At 40.3% G+C, this 26,510-nt stretch overlaps 1 protein-coding gene across 1 annotated transcript; it reads right to left on the bottom strand.

Annotated features, from left to right (window-relative positions):
- Positions 1 to 818: 818 nt before the first annotated feature.
- On the bottom strand, positions 819 to 26,206 carry AKAP3 (A-kinase anchoring protein 3). Its single transcript, XM_003410632.3, has 3 exons — positions 25,617 to 26,206; positions 17,389 to 19,695; positions 819 to 974 (listed from the first exon to the last, which is right to left on the bottom strand). The coding sequence occupies exons 1-3, from the start codon at positions 25,710 to 25,712 to the stop codon at positions 819 to 821; spliced, it is 2,559 nt and encodes an 852-aa protein (XP_003410680.1). The 5' UTR covers positions 25,713 to 26,206.
- Between the last annotated feature and the right edge of the window lie 304 nt (positions 26,207 to 26,510).

The following is a 26,510-nucleotide window of genomic DNA, read 5'->3' as shown; positions in this document are numbered from 1 at the left end:
AAGTAGAAAGTTTCCAGGAGTGAAAAAAACAAAAAAGGTCAAGAAAACAAAATTCCACAGAAAGTTCTGGATGAGAATGGAAACCTTCTTAGGTGAGGTGATAGGGATGTTAAGTCAGAGCAGGGGGTGTATCAGGCGACTTGTCCAAGGTCCTATAGCTAGAAAGGCACAGCACTGGCAATAGAATTCAGGTCTTCTGGATGTTTTTACTTTGACACCAGCTATCTTAAACCATGGATAAAGTGGGAGGTGGACAGTAGTTCTGCAGCTACACAGACATAGGACAAGAAGCCACATCCTTGACGTCATAAAGAGAATGATTTAGGTTCGATATTATAAGCGTTTTCTGATTTTCATGGTTGTAAAAGGCTGAAATGAATTATTGATAAATTGTGGCTTCTTATTCTGAGAGAATACTTTAAAGGAGGGGAGCTGTAGACTGTGGCACAGATGGACACGGGGAACAGGCTGAATGATCTTGGCTTCTCAGTCCAGCACTATTTCACCTATGCTCTCCATCTGATCATATTTTCCGTCCTGAGATTTCTTTACCTTATTGTCTCATTGGACAATAGGGTAAATCTTAAAAAAACCTAAGGTAAATCTTAAGGAAACCAAACACCTTGACCCCTTTAATTGTAATTTTTTAAATTTTATGTCCTTGCTCGCATGGACAGGAAAATCTGCAAAATCCAGTGACTAGCATAAGATGACATGTCTTTCATGTGAGTGGTATGAAGATAACGTTAGGGCTCTGAGGATATGAAGAGAGAAGCTGGGCTCACTGCTAGGAAAGATGACGCAGTGGGTGGCACCAGTTACAGGTTCACCATCAGCCAGTCCAGCAGCTGCAGCCGCGTCACATTTCCCACTGCCTCGTCCAGCTGTCGCTCCTTCTCATAGCGCAGCACCGACTGCAGAACCTCACCCACGCTGCGTCCTTTGTCCACAGCGGTAGCCGAGAGCTGAAGTAGCTGTGGAGAGGAAAGAAAACAGCAGTGGAGGGGCTGAGCATCCCACAGCTGGCCATGAAGAGCCTGCCAAGGTTAGAACAAAGAGGTCAGGTAGACTCTGGAGAACTGCATCGGGGGGACTCTGATGGGGACACAAGAAAGTTGGCAATATCACCCTTATTTTAAAGAAAAGATGTTAACACCCACCTGTCCATGATGCGGAGAATATGATTTCTCATTAAGACCAAAATCTTCCGATGATTTTTCCCTATAATGCTCTACTTCCAGTGGGTGTATGGCCAATGGTGTTCTTGCTTTCTAAGAATTCTAGAGTACTAAACTCACCCTGATCTCATAAAACAGCTTCTACCATTCTCCTGTGACCAACAAGGGCAAGAGAGAAAATATTCAGTGGAAAAAGTAGATGTTGCCTTCCATACTCCCATAGACTAGAGAAGCCCAGAAAACACCTCAGAGGTTAATACAATGTCCTTGAAAATGTCACCCAAAAAGGTGAAGAGACTTGTCAGTAGAACACTGCTGGTAATTAGCAGAGCCAAATCCACACCCAGGTCTCTGAACCCTATGTTCTGTTCTTTCCATGCATAAAACCCAAAAAACCCATTGCTGTCAAGTCAGTTCCAACTCATAGCAGCCCTGTAAGGACAGAGTAGAACTGCCACATAGGGTTTCCAAGGAGCACCTGGTGGATTCAAACTGATGACCTTTTAGTTAGCAGCCACAGCTCTTAACCACTATACCAGCAGTGTTTTCGTCTATGCATAGAGTAATGAAAAAAAATTAACCAAAGTAGCCATTCTAATGTGAACATAGTACATTATCATTCATCTGGGATCCTAAGGGCAACAAGCTATCTCAGCAAACCAGATTTTTATTTTGTGCATTCTGCTCCTGAATTTTTATAAGAGTCAAAGGGCAAACAAACAGGTCAAATATCAGGAGCTTTAGAAGGGGAAATTTCCATGCAAGAAGCTGTGTGCATGTCTGCACACCTGTGCCCTTTCCAAATGTATCATGATATTTCTATACAGACCAAGTCTGAGGGTTAGTACATATTCAGACCAGTTTTCTTTTTTTCCAAATTTATTGTTCTACCTAAGAAGAAATAATACCATTAGAGTAATATCAAAACACTACGAGATGTTGGCTTATTGTCTGTTTGTCTTCATAATTATGTTTTAATGTAACCATATTGTTTGAAAATTGGCAATGTCTCCATAGTATAGCTAAATATTCAACTAAAGCTGTAATGACAGGACATTGAATAGATGTTAGGTCGGCTGTATGGGATGCTGGTAAGGCTATCTTATTGAGGCAGCCAAGATTGGGAAGATGGGCACTGGAAGGTAGAGGAAACTCCAGTTTCTCTAGGTCTAGCTCTCTTGGGAATGGACTTCAAAGCGTCTAGACATGCCTGTAGGTACTGCTGTGTACTAGGGAAAGAACAACCTCTGCCACATGGGAGTGGCTAGAAGCCAGGGAAAGAAGCTCTCTATTGGAAATCCAAAGTTGGGGACAAGGGAGCTAAACAATGTGAGCCAAATTACCAAGATGATTCTCTCCTTTTTTCCAACTTCTGTCACTATAGGGGAAACCCTGGTGGCGTAGTGGCTAAGTGCTAGAGCTGCTTAACCAAAGCGTTGGCAGTTCAAATCCACCAGGCACTCCGTGGAAACTCTATGGGGCAGTTCCACCCTGTCCTATAGGGTTGCTATGAGTTGGACTGTACTCGACGGCAATGGGTTTGGTTTGGGTCACTACAGGTAGGGAAACCTACTGGCTATCTTAAAATATTAAATCCCAAACCTCTAAGTTAAACTTTTAAGTTTAGCAATGGAGAGATACTCTTCATGTGAGGAGATGGGTGCCTGAAACTCAGAGTCCTGGATCTTATTCACTGATTTTCTTCTACTCTCACAAATTATCTCTGCCTCACCTCTAACGTGGTCCTAGGTGTGTTCCTTTCTCACACCACAGGGCTTCGGACTGGTTCATTCCGGTTTGAATCCCTGCTGAAAATTTGCATTTCTAACACATTCCCTGCTGGCAATTTGCATTTCCAGCCAAATATACTGAATCAGAATCTACAATTTAACAAGATCCTCAGGTGATTCTTATATATAATTTCCTGGGAAAGCGTTAGAAATGCAAATTCTCAGCAGGGGTCTGAACCAGAACAAACTGGTTCAAAGCCCTGGTTCACCACTCTTCCCTCAATTCTGCATAGCACAGATAAGACCAATAAGAACAGGTAAACCCAAAACTACTAGGAAAAATTGAAAGAAGGATTGTTAGTCTACCATTGGTAACAATACCTGTCAAAAGTTCCTGAGAAATGCCTAAGAGAAAAGTGAATCTCAGGTGCAAGAATCAGAAATGTGAGCTTTGATTCTTTTCTGAGGATTCCCCAACTGACCAATCTTGAGGCGGTTTGCTAAGGAGCACAGTTTATTTACCATACCTCACTTAGTATTTACTACTAACCTATAACCTATCCCAGTGTTATGTTATTAACCTATCCCATTCCCCAAAATTTTCAATATGTGAAAGGTTGCAGCTCTCTGCAGTTTTCCTAGGGAGCCTAGGGAGAATCTCAGTGTGTTACTCCTTCTATCTTTACCTTCTTTATTTGGGTAAAAATGGATATAATGAACATCAGGTATAAACTACAAGGTGTTAAAAAAAAAAAAAAAGGAGGAAATACATGACATCAACACCACAGCCAGTACTGGGTTACCAGATGTATTAGTGCATGAAATAATTTTTAGCACCATTGTTTTTTTTTTTATCTGGCTAGATCATCATCTCCTCTAGTTTCTTCTACCCTCCATAGATGTCTCTGACACACCTCCATCATGTGCTTATGTCCACCTAGCCATGATGGGCTTGGATGATAACTAGCATATATACAGTATCTTTAAAAAAAATTTTTTTTTTTTATTATCAGAGAACTTTTACACATTATCCTTGCAATGTGTGGAGATGATGAAAGCCTATGAAATCTGTTTTGTGGATGAGACACAGATGAATGGCATGACATAGCTTGGACTAGAGATAAGTTCTAAGGGAGTCATAGAAAATGTTGCTACATAACTGTCATGCCTTGTTTTGGAGGAGCAAGTCTTAAACTGAACTTTGAGAGAGATGAATGGGAAGCTGGCCTTCTCCTATTCCTATGCTAGCTGCTTCCTTGCTCTTTCCTCTGGAGTTTTAGAACTTGTTTAAATTTCAGTGAAGAATGATGCAATCAGCATTTCTCCCTTCTTTGTTCAAAGAAGGGGTTGGGAATCTTTGAGTCATGCCACTGGATAAATGTGAAGACATGTCTTACTCATCTTTATTTACCTCAAACCTTTTTAAATTGAGGCAGCATACAAATAAATGAATGCATCAATAAAATGTTGATATTTGAGACTTTTAGGTATACTCAAAATACATTGACTGATCTCCCTGATGAAACCACATTAAAATGGCAGTATAAAATAAAAAAATATTCCTGCATGCATTGATTTATGAAAGCTGGGAAATGGATGGAGAAGCAATAACTGATTTAGCAGAGGATACTGCAATGTAAGTGTCCACAGAGAGGGATAACGACAAGAAGGGAGCTGATTCATCTTACACAGTTCTGGAAAGATCTAGGCCTTAGAGGTACTGGGTCCTGGAGAAGGTGGAGGTAGCACATGGGCTGAAAAAGGGGGCGGGGGCGTATGGGGGGAGCTTGACTTAAAGGTTGGTATAAAGGAGGATTAGAATCTTGGTTTGCTCTCATTCTGCAGAGCCAAATGGCCTCCACCCAACTCTTCTCCTCATCCAGATGAATGAGGCTTTATTCTTGGTAGAAATGGAAACTGAGAGGCTCTAGACTTGGAACCTAGGCGCGATAGGCAGGAGAGACACGGAGAAGGAAGGGGGGGGTTCTAGTGAGAGTGTGCATACTGAGCAGGGGAACCCTCTAGTTCCCTGACTTACCCTGCTCCCAGAATAATGGAATGTCAGCCAGGTGTGCACCACTTAGGTAGGACTGAAAGAACCTAGGTAAAAGTGATACTTGGGGATTCTCTTATGAAAAAGGCAGCTTGTTGGCCTCAATCACCATACAGAGTATCCTACCAATCAATAAACCCCGCTCTCCATATGGCTTTTCCTAATAGCTTTTTGTACCTCATTCTTAAATATGAACAATAACTAAGAATCACCATACATTAAAAAAAAAGTATGAAACTAAAAAATGAAAAGTTGGAAGAAGCAGAGGCAATGCAGGTAACAGAAGAAAATATCAAAATAAAACAGGATTTATAGTATTATCAGAAAAAAAAACCTAGAGAACATGAGTTACTGAAAATTAAAATCATGATAGCTCAAAGAAAAAAAAAATCCAATAGAGGGTTTGGAAGAAAAAGGCAAGTAATTTTTCTCATAAGTAAAACAAAAAGATAAAGAGATAAAAAACAGAAAAAGAATGATTAAAATAAAATACAGGTTCATTCCAGGAGGACATATATTTGATTAACACACAATTCAGAAGGCGATATTATCAGAGAAATAGCACAAAGAAAATGTAGACCAGAACTGAAGACAAAAGTTGTTTAGATTAAATAGATCCTCCCTTCATAAAGCAAATGAAAAAAGGCCACATACCAAAGCACCTCGTTATGAAGCTTCGGAACTATAAGGGTTAAAAAAAAGATTATAAAAATTTTGGGAAGGTGCTGGTAACTAGGTCACATACAAAGGACTGGAAATCAGAATGACGTCAGAGCTTCGAAGGCAAAAATAATCAAGCTAGCTCATTCAAGCAACCTATTTGGGCATATCAGAACAAAACAAAGCAAGAAGTTAGGATACAGTAAGCAAACACAAAATAAACTAATACAATAACTTATAGATGCCTCAAAGACAACAGTCAATATCAAATCACATAAAGAAGCAGAACATGATAGCTTCAACAATCTCTCAAAATAAAGACTCAAGGGACCTTCTGGATGAAGGTGCCTTCGTGGAATTACCAGATGCAGAATACAAAAGATTAATATACAGAACTCTTTAAGACATCAGGAAAGAGATTAGGAAGGAGATCAAGCAACACACACAACAAGCCAAGGAACACACAGATAAAACACTGGAGGAAATTAAAAAGGTTATTCCAGAACCTAATGAAAAATTCAATAAGCTGCAAGAAAACATAGAGAGACAGCAACCAGAAATTCAGAAGATTAACAATAAAATTACAGAATTAGACAACTCAGTAGAAGGTCAGAAGAGCAGAATTGAGCAAGTGGAAGGCAGAATTGGTGAGACTGAAGATAAAGGACTTGGCACCAATATATTTGAAGAAAAATCAAATAAAACAATTTGAAAAAATGAAAAACCCTCATGTGGGACTCTATCAAGAAAAATAACCTACAAGTGATTGGAGTACCAGAAGAGCGAGGGGTAACAGAAAATACAGGTAGAATTGTTGAAGATTTGTTGGCAGAAAACTTCCCTGATTATCATAAAAAGTGAGAAGATATCTATCCAAGATGCTCATCAAACTCCACGTAAGGTAGATCTTAAAAGAAATTCACCAAGACATATTATAATCAAACTTTCCAAAACCAAAGATAAGGACAGAATTTTAAGAGCCCCTAGGGATAAACGAAAAGTCACCTACAAAGGAGAGTCAATAAGAATAAGCTCAGACTACTCAGCAGAAACCCTGCAGGCAAGAAGGGAATGGAATGACTTTACATAAAGCATTGAAGGAAAAAAATTGCCAGCCAGGAATCATAAATCCAGCAAAACTCTCTCTCAAATATGAAGGTGAAATTAGAACATATCCAGACAAACACAAGTTTAGGGAATTCGTAAAAGCCAAGCCAAAATTACAAGAAATACTAAAGGGAGTTCTTTGGTTAGAAAATAAAAAATATCAGGTATCAACTCAAGACAAGAACACTGGACAAAGCAATCAGATGTCAACCCAGATTGGGAAATCATAAAAATAAATCAAGATAAAAAAAAAACACTCAAAACAGGAAAACAGCAATGTTGTTATATAAAAGAAGACAACATTAAAACAATAAAGAAGGACTAAGAAAAGTAGTCATAGATCTTTCATACGGAGGGGGAGACAGGGCAATATAAAGAAATAAAAATTAGGTTTAAACTTAGAAACATGGGGTAAATACTAAGGTAACCACAAAGGAGACTAACAATCCTACTCAACAAAATAAAATACAAGAAAAAAATAGAGACTCAGCAGAAACAAAATCAACAACAACAAATAAAAGGAAAAGACAATATGTAAAGACAAACTACTCAGCACAAAAAATTAAGTGGGAAAAAGAAACTGTCAACGACACACAAAAAAAGACATCAAAATGACATCACTAAACTCATACCTATCCGCAATTATGCTGAATGTAAATAGACTAAATATATCAATAGACAGAGAGTGGCAGAATGGATAAAAAAAAACACAATCCATCTATATGCTGCCTACAGGAGACACACCTTAGACTTAGAGACACAAACTAAAACTCAAAGGAAGGAAAAAATGTATCAAGCAAACAGCAATCAAAAAAGAGCAAGAGTGGCAATATTAATTTCTGACAAAATAGACTGTAAAGTTAAATCCACCACAAAGGACAAGGAAGGACACTACATAATGATTAAAGGGACAATATACCAGGAGGATATAACCATATTAAATATTTATGCACCCAATGACAGGGCTGAAAGATAGCACAAAAAAAACTTAAACGGCATTGAAAATTGAGATAGCGAGCTCCACAATAATAGAAGGAGACTTCAACACACCACTTTCAGTGAAGAACACAACATCCAGAAAGAAGTTCAATAAAGACACAGAAGATCTAAATGCCAAAATCAACCAACTTGACCTCATAGACATATACAGAACACTCCACCCAATAGGAGCAAAGTATACTTTCTTTTCTAGTGCACATGGAATATTCTCCAGAATATACCACATATTAGGTTATAAAGCAAGCCTTAGCAGAATCCAAAACATGGAAATATTACAAAGCACCTTCCCTGACCATAAGGCCATAAAAGTGGAAATCAATAACAGGAAAAGCAAGGAAAAGAAATCAAACACTTGGAAACTGAACAATACCCTGCTCAAAAATGACTGGGTTATAGAAGACATTGAAGATGGAATAAAGAAATTCATAGAATCCAATGAGAATGAAACACTTTCTATCAGAACCTTTGGGACACAGCGAAAGTGGTGCTCAGAGGTCAATTTATATCAATAAATGCACACATCCAAAAAGAAGAAAGGGCCAAAATAAAAAATTATCCCTACAACTTGAACGAATAGAAAGACAGCAACAAAAGAAACCCTCAGGCACCAGAAGAAGGCAAATAATAAAAATTAGAGCAGAATTAAATGAAATGGAAAACAGAAAAATAATTGAAAGAGTTAGCAAGACCAAAAGCTGGTTGTTTGGAAAAGTTAACAAAATTGATAAACCATTGTTGGCCAAACTGACAAAAACAGGAGAGGAAGCAAATAACCCAAATAAGAAATGAGATGGGCAATATCACAACAGACTCAACTGAAATTAAAAGAATCATATCAGACTACTATGAAAAATTGTACTCTAACTAATTTGAAAACCTAGAAGAAATGGATGAATTTCTAGAAACACACTACCTACCTACACTAACACAGAGGTAGAACAACTAAACAAACTCATAACAATGGAAGAGATTGAAAAGGTAATCAAAAAACTCCCAAGGGGGAAAAAAAAAAAGCCCTGGTCCAGACAGCTTCACGGCAGAGTTCTACCAAACTTTCAGAGAAGAGTTAACACCACTACTACTAAAGGTATTTTAGAGCAGAGAAAAGGATGTAATATTCCGAAAGTCATTCTATGAAGCCACCATATCCCTGATACCAAAATGAGGAAAAGACACCACAAAAAAAGAAAATTACAAAACAATATCCCTCATGAACTTAGATGCAAAAATCCTCAACAAAATTCTAGCCAATAGAATTCAACAACATGTCAAAAAAATAATTCACCATGACCAAAGGGGATTCATACCACATATGCAGGGATGGTTCAACATTAGAAAAACAACTCATGTAATCTATCATATAAATAAAACAAAAGAATCCCATGATTTTATCAATTGATGCAGAAAAGGCATTTGACAAAGTTCAACACAAATTTATGATAAAAACTCTCAGCAAAATAGGAATAGAAGGAAAATTCCTCAACATAATAAAGGGCATTTTTTATACAAAGCCAACAGCCAACATCATCCTAATTGGAGAGAGCCTGAAAGCATTTCCCTTGAGAACGGGGACCAGACAAGGATGCCCTTTATCACCGCTCTTATTCAACATTGTGTTGAAGGTCCTGGCCAGAGCAATTAGGCTAGACAAAGAAATAGAAGGCATCCAGATTGGCAAGGAAGAAATAAAAGTATCTTTATTTGCAGATGACTTGATCTTATACACAGAAAACCCTAAGGAATCTTTAAGAAAACTACTGAAACTAATAGAAGAGTTCAGTAGAGTATCAGGATACAAGATAAAGATACAAAAATCAGTTGGATTCCTCTACACCAACAAAAAGAACATCGAAGAGGAAATCACCAAATCAATACCATTTACAGTAGCCCCCAAGAAGATAAAATACGAATAAATATAGTATAAGACCACTATTATAAGAACTTGAGAAATAGTTTAAACTGAGAAGAAAACATTCTTTTGTGGTTAAGTTACAAGACGGGGGAGGGAGGGAGGGTGGGAGAGGGGTATTCATTAATTAGATTGTAGATAAGAACTACTTTAGGTGAAGGCAAAGACAGCACACAATACAGGGGAGGTCAGCACAATGGGACTAAACCAAAAGCAAAGGAGTTTCCTGAATAAACTGAATGCTTCGAAGTCCAGCGTAGCAGGGGCAGGGGTCTGGGGACCATGGCTTCAGGGGACATTTAAGTCAATTGGCATAATAAAATCTATAAGAAAACATTCTGCATTCCACTTTGAAGAGTGGCGTCTGGGGTCTTAAACGCTAACAAGCAGCCATCTAAGATGAGTCAATTGGTCTCAACCCACCTGGAGCAAAGGAGAATGAAGAACACCAAGGACGCAAGGTAATTACGAGCCCAAGAGACAGAAAGGGCCACATGAACCAGAGACTACATCAGCCTGAGACCAGAAGAACTAGATGGTGCCCGGCTACAACCAATGACTGCCCTGACAGGGAACACAACAGAGAACCCCTGAGGGAGCAGGAGAGGAGAAAAAAAAAAAAGTGGGATGCAGACCCCAAATTCTCATAAGACCAGGCTTAATGGTCTGAGACTGGAAGGACCCTGGTGGTCATGGCCCCCAGACCTTCTGTTGGCCCAGGACAGAAACCACTCCTGAAGCCAACTCTTCAGACATGGATTGGACTGGACAGTGGGTTGGAGAGGGATGCTGGTGAGGAGTGAGCTTCTTAGATCAGGTGGACACTTGAGACTATGTTGGCATCTCCTGCCTGGAGAGGAGATGTGAGGGTGGAGGGGGTTAAAAGCTGGTGAAACGGACATGAAAAGAGAGTGTGGAGGGAGAGAGTGGGCTGACTCACTAGGCGGAGAGTAATTGGGAGTGTGTAGCAAGGTGTATATGGGTTTTTGTGTGAGAGACTGACTTGATTTGTAAACTTTCACTTAAAGCACAATAAAAATTATTAAAAAAAAACCTATGGATCATAACAGAATATCGTCCGGTATAGTGCTGGAAGGTGAGCCCCCTAGACTGCAAGGCGCGCAAAATATACACAAGAATGGACTGAGAGCGCAGGACGTAGAGACACAGCCAATGTTTTGTTCTGTTCTACGTGGGGTTGCCATGAGTCAGAGCTGGCTCTATAGCAGCTAATGACAACAGCAATGCATTGTTTTACTAAGTGTGTAAATTGGTACAAGTTCTATGGCAGGAAATTTAGGAACATATATCACATAGACAAGCGTGCCTTCTCTGTGGTCTTGCATTCCTTTTCTAGGTGTTTAGCACCTATAGATATGTTTGAATCTGTGAAAAATGATGTCTCTTCATGGATATTCATTGCAGTATTGCTTATAGCGGTGATATACTGAAACCTGAGATGTCCATAAATAGGAGAGTATCTAAATAAAATCCACTGCCATCAAGTCAATTCTGACACATAGCGACCCAATAGGACAGAGTAGAACCGCCTCATATAGTTTCCAAGGAGCACCTGGCGGATTCAAACCGCCAACCTCTTGGTTAGCAGCCGTAGCCCTTAACGACTACACCGCCAGGGTTTCCATAAAACACTTACACTGTAGTGCAGGGAAGTTTGTTTGCCTGTAAAGTAATATACAGCCATTAAAAAGAATGTGGCAGCTCTATATACTGCAGAGCAGGATGCGTATCGTGCTAACACTTTAAAAAGATATACATACGTGAGTATTTCCTTGCACATGCAGAGATAGTTTTGGGAAGATGCAAAAAATTAATCAAATGGTTTTCTCCAGGGAGGGCACTGAGATATGGGATACGTATAAGCCCCTAATTTTCACTGCATATGCTTTCATGCCTTTGAATTTTGAACCAGGTGCACATATTACCAATTTAAAAAAATGATTTAAATGAATTGGGCTCACAGGCATCCCAATGTCACTGTGTTTAGTCACCACATCAGCATAATATATGTCTGCGTTAATTAAATCTCCTGTCAAAACAAGTCTCAAATCCTTCTTAGGTAGCTTCTTTGGTGTAAACCTCATCTAATTGTTCTTAAAAACACGCTATTATATTTAATTTTAAGTAGTTGACACTTGAATGTGCTGCTGTTTCTTTTTCCACTTTTTTTTTTAAATAAAATAGATAATTGTTTTTATCTTTAGAGTGTATGTGTGTGTGCATGTTTATACGGAAGGGGACTGCAAGCCTTTTGTCCCCATTTTAGATAAATACACTGCAGACATTCAAATGCAAAATAACCCAAAACCAAAATATACTGTCTGTTATGTATGAGTAGTTTGACTTAAAATATGGTCACAGACCAAAAACCTTTTCCACATACTGTATACACATGAAGGCCTATTTTTAGATTTTTTTCATCAGTCTAAAGTTTTTGGCGGAATATATAGCCCCTCTGCTAATTTTTTTTTTTTTTTTCTGCTAATGGCTATGTTCCAAAATAGTAGTTTGTTTTATAGATCAGAAAAACTGTAAGGAGAGAGAGCTTTCAAAGAATCCTTAGGGATATAGCTGGGACTTGAATTTCATGTTTTGTCCTCTACCCCAAATCTGAATGCGCACATGAATCACCTGGTTGTTGTTGTTGTTCTCAGGTGCCGTCGAGTTGGTTCCGACTCATAGCGACCCTATGCACAACAGAACGAAAAACTGCCCGGTCCTGTGTCATCCTTACAATTGTTGTTATGCTTGAGCCCACTGTTGCAGCCACTGTCAATCCACCTCGTTGAGGGCCTTCCTCTTTTCTGCTGACCCTATACTCTGCCAAGCATGATGTCCTTCTCCAGGACTGATCCCTCCTGACAACATGTCCAAAGTACGTAAGACACAGTCTCGCCATCCTTGCTTCTAAGGAGCGTTCTGGTTGTACTTCTTCCTAGACAGATTTATTCCTCCTTCCGGCAGTCCATGGTATATTCTTCATCAACATCACAATTCAAAGTCATCAATTCTTCTTCTCCTTATTCATTGTCCAGCTTTCACATGCGTATGACGGGAATGAAAATACCACAGTCTGGGTCAGGCACACCTTAGTGTTCAAGGTGACATCTTTGCTCTTCGACACTTTAAAGAGGTCCTTTGCAGCAGATTTACCCAATGCAATGCGTCTTTTGATTTCTGGACTGCTGCTTCCATGGCTGTTGATTGTGGATCCAAGTAAAATGAAATCCTTGACAACTTCAGTCTTTTCTCCGTTTATCATGATGTTGCTCCTTGGCCCAGTTGTGAGGATTTTTGTTTTCTTTATGTTGAGATGCAATCCATACTGAAGGCTGTGGTCTTAGATCTTCATTAGTAAGTGCTTCAAGTCCTCTTCACTTTCAGCAAGCAAGGTTGTGTCATCTGCATAACACAGGTTGTCAATCAGTCTTCCTCCAATCCTGATGCCCTGTTCTTCTTCCTATAGTCCAGCTTCTTGTATTATTTGCTCAGCATACAGACTGAATAGGTATGGTAAAAGAATACAACCCTGACCCACACCTTTCCTGACTTTAAACCAATCAGTATCTCCTTGTTCTGTCTGAACAACTGCCTCTCGATCTATGTAAAGGTTCCTCATGAGCACAATTAAGTGTTCTGAAATTCCCATTCTTCACAATGTTACCCATAATTTGTTACGATCGACACAGTCGAATGCCTTTGCATAGTCAATAAAACACAGGTAAACATCCTTCTGGTATTCTCTGCTTTCAGCCAGGATCCATCTGATATCAGCAATGATATCCCTGGTTCCACGTTCTTTTCTGAAATCAGCCTGAATTTCTGGCAGTTCCCTGTCGATATACTGCCGCAGCCGTTTTTGAGTGATCTTTAACAGAATTTTGCTTGTGTGCAATATTAACGATATTGTTCTATAATTTCCACATTTGGTTGGATCACCTTTCTTGGGAACAACCATAAATATGGATCTCTTCCAGTCAGTTGGCCAGGAAGCTGTCTTCCATATTTCTTGGCATAGACAAGTGAGCACCTCCAGCACTGCATCTGTTTGTTGAAACATCTCAATTGATATTCCGTCAGTTCCTGGAGCCTTGTTTTTCACCAATGCCTTCAGAGCAGCTTGGACTTTTTCCTTCAGTACCATCGGTTCCTGGTCATATACCGCCTCTTGAAATGGTTGAAGATCCATGAATTATTTTTGGTTTAATGACTCTGTGTATTCCTTTCATCTTCTTTTGATGCTTCCTGTGTCATTTAATATTTTCCCCATAGAATCCACTATTGCAACTAAAGGCTTGAATTTTTTCTTCAGTTCTTTCAGCTTAAGAAACACGAAACGTGTTCTTCCCTGTTGGCTTTCCATTTCCAGCTCTTTGCACATGTCATTATAATACTTCACTTTGTCTTCTCGAGAGGCCCTTTGAAATCTTCTGTTCAGTTCTTTTACTTCATCAGTTCTTTCTTTTGCTTTAGCTGCTCGATGTTCGAGAGCAAGTTTCAGAGTCTCCTCCGACATCCATCTTGGTCTTTTCTTTCTTTCCTTTCTTTTCAATGACCTCTTGCTTTCTTGTGTATGATGTTCTTGATGTCATTCCACAACTCGTCCGGTCTTCGGTCACCAGTGTTCAATGTGTCAAATCTATTCTTCAGATGGTCTCTAAATTCAAGTGGGATATACTCAAGGTCATATTTTGGCTCTCGTGAACTTGCTCTGATTTTCTTCAGTTTCAGCTTGAACTTGCATATGAGCAATTGATGGTCTGTTCCACAGTCGGCCCCTGGCCTTGTTCTGACTGATGATATTGAGCTTTTCCATCATCTCTTTCTATAGATGTAGTCATTTTGATTTCTGTGTGTTCCATCTGGCAAGGTCTATGTGTATAGTCGCTGTTTATGTTGGTGAAAGAAGGTATTTGCAGTGAAGAAGTCGTTGGTCTTGCAAAAATCTATCATTCGATCTCCAGCATTGTTTCTATCACCAAGGCCATATTTTCCAACTACTGATCCTTCTTTTTTGTTTCCAACTTTCTCATTCCAATCACCAGTAATTATCAATGCATCTTGATTGCATGTTTGATCAATTTCAGACTGCAGCAGCTGATAAAAATCTTCTGTTTCTTCATCTTTGACCCTAGTGGTTGGTGCGTATATTTGAATAATAGTCGTATTAACTGGTCTTCCTTGTAGGCGTATGGATATTACCCTCTCACTGACAGCATTGCACTTTAGGATAGATCTCGAAATGTTCTTTTGACGATGAATGTAACACCATTCCTCTGAGCTGTCATTCCCAGCGTAGTCGACTATATGATTGTCCGATTCAAAATGGCCAATACCAGTCCATTTCAGTTCACTAATGCCTAGGATATCGATGTTTATGGGTTCCATTTCATTTTTGACAATTTCCAATTTTCCTAGATTCATACTTCATACATTCCAGATTCTGATTACTAATGGATGTTTACAGCTGTTTCTTCTCATTTTGAGTCATGCCACATCAGCAGCTGAAGGTCTCGTAAGCTTTATTCCATCCACGTCATTAAGGTCGACTCTACTTTGAGGAGGCAGCTCTTCCCCAGTCATCTTTTGAGTTCCTTCTAACCTGGGGGGCTCATTTTCTAGCACTATATCACACAATATTCCACTGGTATTCATTTGCTAATACTTTTCAGAAATAGACTGCCTGGCCCTTCTTCCTAGTCTGTTTTAGTCTGGAAGCTCAGCTGAAACCTGTCCTCCATGGGTGACCCTGCTGGTATCTGAATACTGGTGGTGTAGCTTCCAGCATCACAGCAACACGCAGGCCCCCACAGTATGACAAACTGACAGATACGTTGGGGGAATCACCTGGAGATCTCAGTAAAATGAAGATTCTGATTTAGTCAGTCTGGAGTGGAGCCTGAAGTTTTGCATTTCTAGAATCTCCAAGTTATACCAATCCTGTTAGTCCGCAGACAGCACTTTGAGTAGCAGGACTATAGATCACAGATTTGTTGTAATCTCATCTGGATGCTATAAAATCCTGCGTCTTCCCAGCTACCAGAGGATAGGCAAGTTACAAGGGTTACTAATACTGCTTATTAAACAGAGAAACCCTCTTCCTTCATCCTCTGGTTTATATGATGATGGATTTTTCTAAGTAATCCCAGCATTTTGAGCCTACCAGTACTACTTAACTGGTAACAGCCATTGTTCCACTTTTCTCAATAGAGAAAAACAGTTGCTGTGAGTTAATACTGACTCGTGGTGACCCTATGTGTGTCAGAGTAGAACTGTGACCCAGAGTTTCCAATGGCTGATTTTTGGAAGTAGATCACCAGGCCTTTCTTTTAAGGTACCTCTGGGTGGACTTGGACCTCCAAACTTTTGGTTAGCAGCCAAGTGTGTTAACTGTTTGCACCACCCAGGGACTCCGAACTAAAAGAAGATAATAAAAAAGCCCTAAGTTGGCGTGTGTGTGTGTGTGTGTGTGTGTGCTTTATGAAGATAGCGATGGTCTCTCTCTCTCTTTTTTTTTTAACTTCCCTGCACTATGGTATAGGGAGCCTTGGTGGCAGAGTGGTTAAACGCTCAGCTGCTAAGCAAAAGTGCAGAACTCATCAGCCACTCTGCAAGAGAAAGGTTGAACAATCTGCTTTTGTAAAGAGACCCTACGGGACAGAGTAGAACTATTCCATAAGGTTTCCAAGGCTGTAATCTTCACAGAAGCTGATTGCCACATCTTTCTCCTGCAGAGCAGCTGGTGGGTTTGAACCATTGACCTTTCAGTTAGCAGCCACATGCATAACCACTGTCCCACCAGTGCTCTTCCATAAAGATTACAGCTAAACCAAACGGGTTTGGTTTTTGGTTTTGCACTAGAGTGTGAGGCAGCAACTTGAGAAGTGTACATGCCCTCCAAACTCAAACTTGCCCTTCAATGAGGGGTTCCAAGGTCTAAGCAGAGAGAAATTAGAAGGCATATTTACCTTTATCAGTAATAACAGTGACAGATTGATTTTCCATCTACCTTACTTCTTGATAGAATCAGAACTTGAGGCAGGGGAAAACCAAAAAAACCAAACCCAGTGCCGTTGAGTCGATTCTGACTCATAGTGACCCTATAGGACAGAGTAAAACTGCCCCATAGAGTTTCCAAGGAGCGCCTGGTGGATTCAAACTGCCGACCCTTTGGTTAGCAGCTGTAGCACTTAACCACTATGCCACCAGGGTTTCCAAGGTGGGGGAAGAGGGGTATTATTTATTAAATCCCTTCAAATCCCCAACACTTCCTAGACAACTAACTGAGACAGTAATGACAGATTTGAAAAGATCATAAATCTAGACCCTATGCCCTGCACTTCTCCTCCCAACATATCCCAGGATGCTTCCCAGCAGCACTGTCTCATTTTGGGCCATGTTGTCCTAGTCAAAACTCAGCCTGTTGCCCAGGCTCTGATCTAATCCTTTCACCAAGACTTTCAGAGCTTCCTCATTTGTGTGTTCTCACCAATGAATGCAAACAACAGAGAAAAATTAAATCTATGCCTCTTTTTCCCCTTTGATATACCTCTTACTGAGCAAATCTAATTTGGCTGTATTATCTCTGCCAAGAGGCATGACCCTCAAATTCTTACTGTCCCCATTCTACTTTTCCTGGGTCTCTCTTTTCATTCATAAAGGTAACAGAACCTAAAACCCTAATTAACCTTTAATAAAGCTTTCCAAATTTCTCTGACTTTTCTCCCTTACCTTCTCCTGGATGCCTTCATCATCACCAGCGAAGTACAAAATAGGGACGTTAAGTTCAGAGGCTGCTACCCATTGAAGGACGGCTTGGAGTTGCTTGTTCTGAACAGTATCAGTTAGGTTCTGATTGCTGACAACCACTTTTGGGGCCGCACAACCTTCAGGGGGGTGTCCTGATATACCTCTCAGTTCCTTATGGATAGCTTGATAAGCATTCTGCAGGAGAGCCTCTGCCGTCCCTGTGCCTTTGACAGGTAGACACTCATATAAATTGTCTGGGAAGGCTGAAGTTGGTCTGCTTGCATCCCCAGACTTATCGTCTCCCAGCTCTGCCAAGGGAGAATCACAGGACTTGGCAATAATGAGACACAACTTCATCACTGAATCCATTAACTGCTCTACCATCTGCCCATTCATGTTGCCATCCAGCTGGTTGGTAACCATCTTGGTCAGCCCAGCAAAGGCACCTCCAGCCTCCTCACCATCACATACTTTGGTGGGAGAAGGGGTTATAGGTCTTTCACACTGGTTGATATCTTCCTTGGCTGGATGTTCTGGCTCTTTGGGTTCAGAGCTATGGTCACTCTTGAAAATGGTTTCACTAAGTAAATTCCGGATAAAGTTGAAGAACACACTCATTAAATCTTTCTTTTCTGCTGCTTCTTGGTCACCTCTCACAAAATGAGGAGTCTTCAGGGCAGACTCATCAAAAGCCGCAGGGGACTTGGTGGCAGGCAAGTTGGTGTTGGTAGCAGCTTCGAGGAAGCTCTGTGCATCCATTCTTCCTCCCTGGGCCAGATGGTATTGGATCAGAAGTAGGGCAGACACGATCAGGTCCTTGGCCCAAGAATCTGAATCATACATAAAGTTCTCAAATTTCTCTGGGTGATGCATGGGGGGACTGTTGTAAGTCTCCTGAGTATATTCAGCAGGAATGTCTGGTGGAGGCTGATACTGTTTGTTGGGAGCTTCAAATGTTGCACGTTGGAAACCTGGAGATTTACAGTCTTTCTGTTGATTTTTATGCCACAAGGTCAGTCCCTGTTTGATAATGTGTTCACCCAGTGTTTCAACACAAGACTTCTCTGGTTTGGGTGAAGGGCAGTACATTTTTTCCCTGAATTTAGCTTCAGATTTCATTGTTGCAAAGTTTACATTTCGGTGTTTAGGGTCACCCATTCCTTTCATGGAGACAAGGGAATAACTCTCAGCCTTGTCCTTGGATTTCCTGACATTTTCGGGCACTTTCTTGGCAAACATCACAGTGTATAGCTTGCCCATCATGGCATCCATGATATCTGTGGCCTTCTGGCTTCCATGAGAGAAGAGACTTCTTTTTACAGCTGAGACAAAGTCTGTATCAGTCATGAGGGTCCCTGTAACATTGTGGAGGTTCCTCATGAAGGAGTCAATGAGATCTGAGACCACCTCTTTTGCATGTCTGATCAGTACCTTCTTCAGCAGGATGGTGGCAATGGTTGTGTCCTTCACCTGGATCCTCAGTGTCTTCATGATGGAGACCATCATATCAGACACCACACTGTTAGCATAGGTCATGATCCCTTGACTAACAGAAGCTGTAAAATCATCAGGCCTTTCTACCCCTCTGAACATCTTTCTCTCCCCAGGTAAAGACCTTCCACTCTCTTTGGCATCACCTGCATTACGAGATTCAAACACTTCCTTATAGAAGAAAGACTTTCTAGAAGCAGGCTTGTCATCTGGATTCTTGCTTTCCTTGGTGCTCTCCTTGATCTTCAAAGTGCTCTTATATTTCACATTTGGGGGACTCCGTGATGATTCTAAAGCTTTGTCTCCAGAGCCAGGGGCCTTGTCTGAAACAGAATTATTTGAACATGCAGTGACAGTCTCATTTACCAGGTCTGATGCCACCTTACTTAGGCTTTTATTGGGTTTGGGTTCATTACCCATGTACAATGATTGATGAACACATTTGTTTTCAGAGCCATCGATCTTCTCATTGATCTCCTTGCGGGCCATGGCTATGACTAGATTTGTGAGGCGGTTAGCATAGAAGGAAACTTCATCTACTGAACGGTCATTACCAGTGGAGCCCTGGGGAGGGGTCTCTTTATGAGTCATTTCAAAATGCATTCTCCCTGGATGGCCCTTGGTGGTGGTGTTGTAATAGTCTACACAGAAACTCTTGCGTGGGTCTCCTGAGTTGGCAATTTCCCTACCAAATGATGACTCTCCAGGCTTGAACTCAGCATCTTGGAACTCTGCTGTACTTTTTTCCAGGTCTCTTCTGAGCCAGCTGAGCACTCTGACGGGATCAGTTGGGACTTCCTTAAAAACAGACAAGAATTCACCTGACTATAACAAAGTAAAGCTATGTGATATTTGGCACAACCTCAAAGATCAGTTACAAAAATTGTCACTCCTTTTAGGCCTTAACTGCTTCATCGTCATAATAAAACAACCAGCATTTATTGACTGCTTGTCATGTATCAGGCACTATTGCAAGTGTCTTAAGACGACTACTCATTATCCTCTTTTTACAGGGGAGAAAACTGAAGAACAGAGAAGATAACTTAGTTACTTAAGTGAGGCTATACATGTAATCCTTGATTCCAGCCTAGGCAGTCCAACCTCCAGAGCCCATTCTTTTGGTCACAATACTACATTATGTCTAACAATCTGTACCCTTAAGATCTGACAGTCATCAGTTATATAGAAGAGTTAGCATTTGAACTGAATTGGTAAATTTTTCCTGTATTAATATTGCTATTTTCTATGGCTTATCTGTTTTTATTTTATTTAGGTCTCTTATTACAAGTATAGTTTTAGGAAAATTAAAAAATTCAGGAAATGGTGGGCATAGTTAATCACTTTGCCAGACTCCAATGAGGACAATCTTGATATGCTAATGGCTTCCGAGGGACTATTTCACATCACTTAAATTAATAATCTGATTTAGAACTGAGGAGTTAATATTTATGTACAATTTATATTAACGCAGATCTGCATTAATACAGATAGTTTGATGGGCATGAGAAAGGATAAGGACATGCACATATTTCCATGCGTATAGGTTGTAGTCTATGTATGGGAAAAAAACTCTTCCCTTGAATACAGGATAAAATCAGATAATACATGTAAAAGTGTCCCATTTGTTATCAAATGTAAAGTATTGTTATAATTACAGAAGTTTGTCTACCTGGAAACGACCACAAGTATTGCCCATCTTTAAAGAAGAATTTAGTATTTTATTATCAAGTGTCATAGTTACCAGGTAAAAAACGAACAAACAAAAACCAACTGCCGTGGAGTTACTGCCAACTCATGGTGACCTCACGGGTGCCACAGTAGAACTGTGCTCCATGAAGTTTTCAGTGGCTGATTTTTAAGAAGTAGATTGCCAGGCCTTCTGGCAAGGTGCCTCTAGGTGGACTTGAACCACCAACCTTGGTTAGCAGCAGAGTATTTTAACTCTTCACACCACCCAGGGACTCCAATTGTGTTGCGGTTGGGTGCCGTTGAGTCGATTCCAACTCATAGGGATCCTACAGGGCCGAGTAGAACTGCCCCATAGGGTTTCCTAGGCTGTAATCTTTATGGGAGCAGATCACTTAGTCTTTCTACTGAGGAGCCACTGAGTGGGTTTGAACCACCAATTTTTCAGCTTAACCATTGTGCCACCAGAGCTCCTTAGGGACTCCATCACTAGGTAAACCAAAAAAACCAAACCCATGGCCATTGATTTGATTCTGACTTATAGCGACCCTGTAGCAACTCTATAGGACAGAGTAGAACTGCCCCGTAGGGCTTCCACGGGGTGGATGCTGGTTTCAAACTACTGACCTTTCAGTTAGCAGCTAAGGGCTAAGCCACCAGGGCTCCAGTTACTACGTAACCAAAACCCAGTGCCGTCGAGTCGATTCTGACTCACGGCCACCATATAGTTACTAGGTACTATTTGTTAAATAGGAGCCCTGGTGGCTCAAAGGTTAAGCAGTTGCAAACCAAAAGGTTGGCAGTTCGAACCCACCCGCAGCTCTGTGACAGAAAAGACCTGGCTATCTGTTCCCATAAAGATTTCAGCTTAGGAAACCCTATGGGGAAGTTCAACTTTGTCCTACAGGGTCAATATGAGTCGGAATCAACTTGATGGCACACCACAACAACAACATTTGTTACATGCTTACCATGTGTTGCCAGGAACTGTGATAAATGCTTTACACACATTATTTAATTTAATCCTTACACTTACCGGTAGGGTAGGTATTATGCTGAATTTAGCTTTTTGCAGTTTTACAGGTGAGAAAACTGAAGCTTAGCGAAGTTGAATACTCTTGTTAGCATCTCATAGTTAGTAAAGGGGGCTATTCAAATTCAATTCTGACTCTAAAATCAGTGCTTTGCACATCCGGTATACACTGCTGTGTTTTGATGGCTGGGAAAGAAGAGAAAAGCAGTTGTCCTAGTCTTCTGCAAGGCCATTTAAGCTGGTTGTTACCATGCCCAGGTTAAAGGCCAGAGTGCTTGTTTCAGAATTCCCTTAAAAGGTTCTCCTAATTTGAATAATAGCTACTGTAGGGAAAACATTGTGCTTCAGTGGAAAACTATTCATTGTCTCTATCATACTCTTCCACATTATCTGATTCTAGTTTTCTTGGAGCTATTTTACAACTCTGTAAGCTGTGGAAAACATAGCACTACAAAAGAATTGTCTATGTAAATTCTGCTCAGACTAAGTTCAATTGACTTCCTCTCCCACGTGGAAAAGGTTAGCTTTACCTACATTTTTACACTTATTTCAGTGTTTCTATCTCCACCAGGCGCTCCTTGGAAACCCTGTGAAGCAGCTCTACCTTGTCCTATAGGGCTGCTATGAGTCGGAATCAACTAGATGGCAACAGGTTTGGTTTGGTTCGGTTATCTATAAACGGACCTGGGTTTTTGTTTGTTTGTTTGTTCCATTGAACTGGCAACATTTTACCAATTTCCTTTTTAAAGAGTTACATAAAATCTTTAATGTATTATTTTGTATCCATATGGGAGTCTTGGTAATTTTTGATAACTGAGTTTTTTTTTAGTTTATTCCTTATTACTACCTAGCTATTTACAGATAGGCACACCATCTGCAAATAGGCATGTTTCCATACTTCTATTAATAAATAGACCAAACTAGGTTTTGGACAAATAGAAGATGATGAATCAGGTAACATTACACACAAATAAGTGTTTGATAAATGTTAATACTAAGGATGAAGATTACAATAGTGATTCCATTCAACTATGGGATCCTTAAAGAATACTAGAAAGATTTGTTATGGATTGAATTGTGTCCCTCAAAAATATTTGTCGACTTGGTTAGGCCATGATTCCCAGTATTGTCTGGTTCTCCTCCATTTTGTGATCTGATGTAATTTTCCTGTGTGTTGTAAATCCTAATCTCAGCCTGTGGTTAATGAGGTGAGATTAGGTTATGTTAAAGAAGATTAGGGTAGGATGCAGCACCCTTACTCAGGTCGTAGCCCTGATAATACGGAAGGAGAGTTTCCCTGGGGTGTGGCCTGCATCACCTTTTATTTTAAAAAAGATAAAAGGAGAGAGAAGTAAGCAGAGAGCGGTGACCTCATGTAAACAAGAAAGAAGCATCAGGAGTGGATCACATCCTTTGGACTCTGGGTCCCTGCACTGAGAAGCTCCTAGACCAGGGAAAGATTGATGACAAGGACCTTCTCCCAGAACCAACAGAGAGAGAAGGCACTTCTCAGGAGGTGGTGCCCTGAATTCAGACTTCTAGCTTCCTGGACTGTGAGAGAGTAAATTTCTGTTTGTTAAAGCCATCCACTTGTGGTATTTCTGTTATAGCATCACTAGATAACTAAGATGGATGTTGTGTCTTACTGACTATGCAAAGGCATTCAACTGTGCTGATCATAACACATTATGGATAATGTTGATAATGAGAACTCCAGAAGACTTAATTGCGCTCATGCTCATGCCAACAGGCAGTCGTTTTAACAGAACAAGAGGATACTATGTGTTTTAAAGTCATGAAAGTTGTGTGTCAGGGTTGTAGTCTTTCACCATACCTATTTAATCTGTATGCTGAGCAAATAATTCGAGAAGCTGGACTATAGGAAGAAGAACTGGGCATAAGGATTGGAGGAAGAGTCATTAACAACCTGCATTATGCAGATGACACAACCTTGCTTACTGAAAGTGAAGAGGACTTGAAGTACTTACTGATGAAGACCAAAGACCACAGCCTTCAGTACGGATTGCACCTCAACATAAAGAAAACAAAAATCCTCACAACTGAACCAATAAGCAACATCATGATAAATGGAGAAAAGTTTGAAGTTGTCAAGGATTTCATTTTACTTGGATCCGCAATCAACACCCATGGAAGCAGCAGTCAAGAAATCAAATGATGCATTGCATTAGGTAAATCTGCTGCAAAGGACCTCTTTAAAGTGTTGAAAAGCAAAGATGTCACCTTGAAGACTAAGGTGTGCCTGACCCAAGCCATGGTATTTTCAATCACGTCATAAGCATGTGAAAGCTGGACAATGAATAACAAAGATCGAAGAAGAGTTGACATCTTTGAATTGCGGTGTTGGCAAAGAATATTGAATATACCATGGACTGCCAAAAGAACAAACAAATCTGTCTTGGAAGAAGTACAGCCGGGATACTCCTTAGAAGCAAGAATGGTGAGACTGCGTCTTACATACTTTGGACATGTTGTCAGGAGGGATCGGTTGCTGGAGAAGGACATCATGCTTGACAGAGTACAGGGTCAGCAGAAAAGAGGAAGACCCTCAACAAGGTGGATTGATACACTGGCTGTAACAATGGGCTCAAGCATAAAGATTGTGAGGATGGCACAGGACTGGGCAGTGTTTCATTCTGTTGTACATAGAGTTGCTGAGTGAAACCGACTCAACATCGCCTAACAGCAACAACAATGAGACCCTTAAGAGAGAAAATTCTCTCATTTATTTTTATATTTCTGACGCTTAGATCCAGCATTGTCTGTGCCAGTTATCAGTTTACTGTCTCTCCACTCCAAATTCACTCTTCTTTGTCCTGCTTTGCGACACTGGAGCTGGACCCTATAAACATTTCTCTTCGGCCATTTTTTTTTTTTTTTTTTTGGTCAATAGAGGGCACAGGAGGGACACTGCGAGGTCACAGTTTCTCTTCCTGGTTCTGGTTGTGTGTGTGTGTGTGTGTGTGTGTGTGTGTGTGTGTGTGTGTGTGTGTGTATGAGTGTTTTCCACCATAATAGCAAGTGGATTGGTCTGGCAGGGCTCATCTCAGTAGCTTAGTTGGGGGAGGAGGGAGTTCTTCCGAGTTCTCGGTTCTTTCCTTATCTACTTTTCTTCGTTCTAGAAATTGTTTTCTGAATTTCCTACTTCTGGAACTCTTAAAAGTCCTCTTTTATCACTTTTAGTGGCTAACTGCATTTTACTAGTAAACAACTTTTTTTTTTTTTTTTGTATTAAATTATTGCTGTGGTTTTCATCTCCTGACTGGATTCTGACTGATATGGTGGCTGATACAAAGTAAGTATTTAATAAGTGTTTATTGAATGATGAAGGCAGAAACGATGCTACTTAGATAAAAGTTTATTTTCTGAGGTTTTTAAGTATCTTACATTTCAGGAATTATTTTCTATGAACCTTGGAGACATTTATTTCTAATCCCTATCTGTTTGAGAATTAAATAAGATTTTATTGCTGTTTTTTTTTTTTATGGCATATGTCTCATATTAAATACCATATGACAGGATTTTTTTTCAAAATATGGAGTTTTTTTTTTGCATTGATGGAAATTTTTGGTACTACAGGAGTTCATTTTCCCCTCAAGAATCCCATCTTCTGAAACAAGAGGGAGTAGTGGTGGTGAAGAGAATAAGGCTACTTTCAAAGTACCCTACATTTTCCTAACCTAGGCGCTCCTTGGAGACTCTAATGGGCAGTTCTACTCTGTCTTATAGAGTTGCTATGAGTCGGAATCGACTTGATGGTACTGGGTTTTTTTGGGGGTAGTATTTATAAAGGAAACTGCAGCAATTAAGAACTGCAGCTGCTAACCAAAAGGTCAGCAGTTCGAATCCACCAGGCACTCCTTGGAAACTCTATGGAGAAGTTCCGCTCTGTCCCATAGGGTCACTATGAGTCACAATTGACCTGACGGCAATGGGCTTTGTTTTTTTTTTTTTTTTTTTTAATAAGGAGGTTGACCCTTACCATTCTCCAGTCCTGGGATTGGCCATCTTCAGGTGAAAAAATATCAACTTTGCATACTCCATTTTGGCTTTGTAACCAGTCAACCCTATCTGACATCTGGAAGTAGAAAAAAATGAGACAGGCTCATCAAAAGGGCAGTTTACATAAAAATAAGAAGAAATCAAGTGAATGGTTGTGGTGTGGAAAATAGCAACGATGCTTCCAGTATAAACCTGAGCCACTTCAGACCCACTTTAATTCTGGATACTTTCATCCTTAACTCCCAACTACAGGAAGATACCCTAAACACATTTGTATTGCTAGTGCCTAGGCTACCCAGCCAGCTGCTTAGTATATTTTTGTTACATGAATGGACCTAAGTAGCCATGTCCTGCTCTTTGTGTTCTTATTTGACAGCCCCCTCCCCACCCCTGGGATTTTCAATAGACACTCAGAACTCAATGTGATCAAAATAGAATTAATTTACACCTTCTTGTGCTACCAACTGGAAACCCTGGTGGCATAGTGGTTAAGTGCTATGGCTGCTAACCAAAGGGTCAGCACTTCGAATCTGCCAGGCGCTCCTTGGAAACTCTGTGGGGCAGTCCTACTCTATCCTATAGGGTTGCTATGAGTCAGAATCGACGGCACTGGGTTTGGTTTGGTTTTTTGGTGGGCTACCAACTTATTCTTTTAAGTAATATATACTTCAATTTTGAATTAATTCTAGAGCAACAACTTACTTGTGTTAGCAATAACTCTAGTAGCTCACTCTTAAGACCAATCACTCCTCCACTATCCAAGGATCCTGGGGGATTTCTCATTCCCCAAGGTTCAGCCGAACTTCCAAATGCCAGGAGAAGAGATGTAATTATGCACTGTCGAATGGGCCTTTGTCCACAGACGCAGTGGTGC

The sequence above is a fragment of the Loxodonta africana genome, chromosome 4 (genome assembly GCF_030014295.1).
Source record: "Loxodonta africana isolate mLoxAfr1 chromosome 4, mLoxAfr1.hap2, whole genome shotgun sequence".
NCBI classification, from domain to species: Eukaryota; Metazoa; Chordata; class Mammalia; order Proboscidea; family Elephantidae; genus Loxodonta; species Loxodonta africana.
Note: the sequence above shows the minus strand (reverse complement) of the source record. Positions and strands in the feature narration are given on the sequence as shown.

Bases quoted from the DNA above. Each gene is read 5' to 3' on its own strand.
- AKAP3 (XM_003410632.3), bottom strand. From the start codon at position 25,712: ATGTCAGATAGGGTTGACTGGTTACAAAGCCAAAATGGAGTATGCAAA. The intron at 19,696-25,616 runs GTAAGGGTCAAC...TCTGTTTTTAAG, and splicing joins AATCCCAGGACTGGAGAATG to GAAGTCCCAACTGATCCCGT. The intron at 975-17,388 runs GTAAGGGAGAAA...TCCTCTCCACAG, and splicing joins ATGAAGGCATCCAGGAGAAG to CTACTTCAGCTCTCGGCTAC.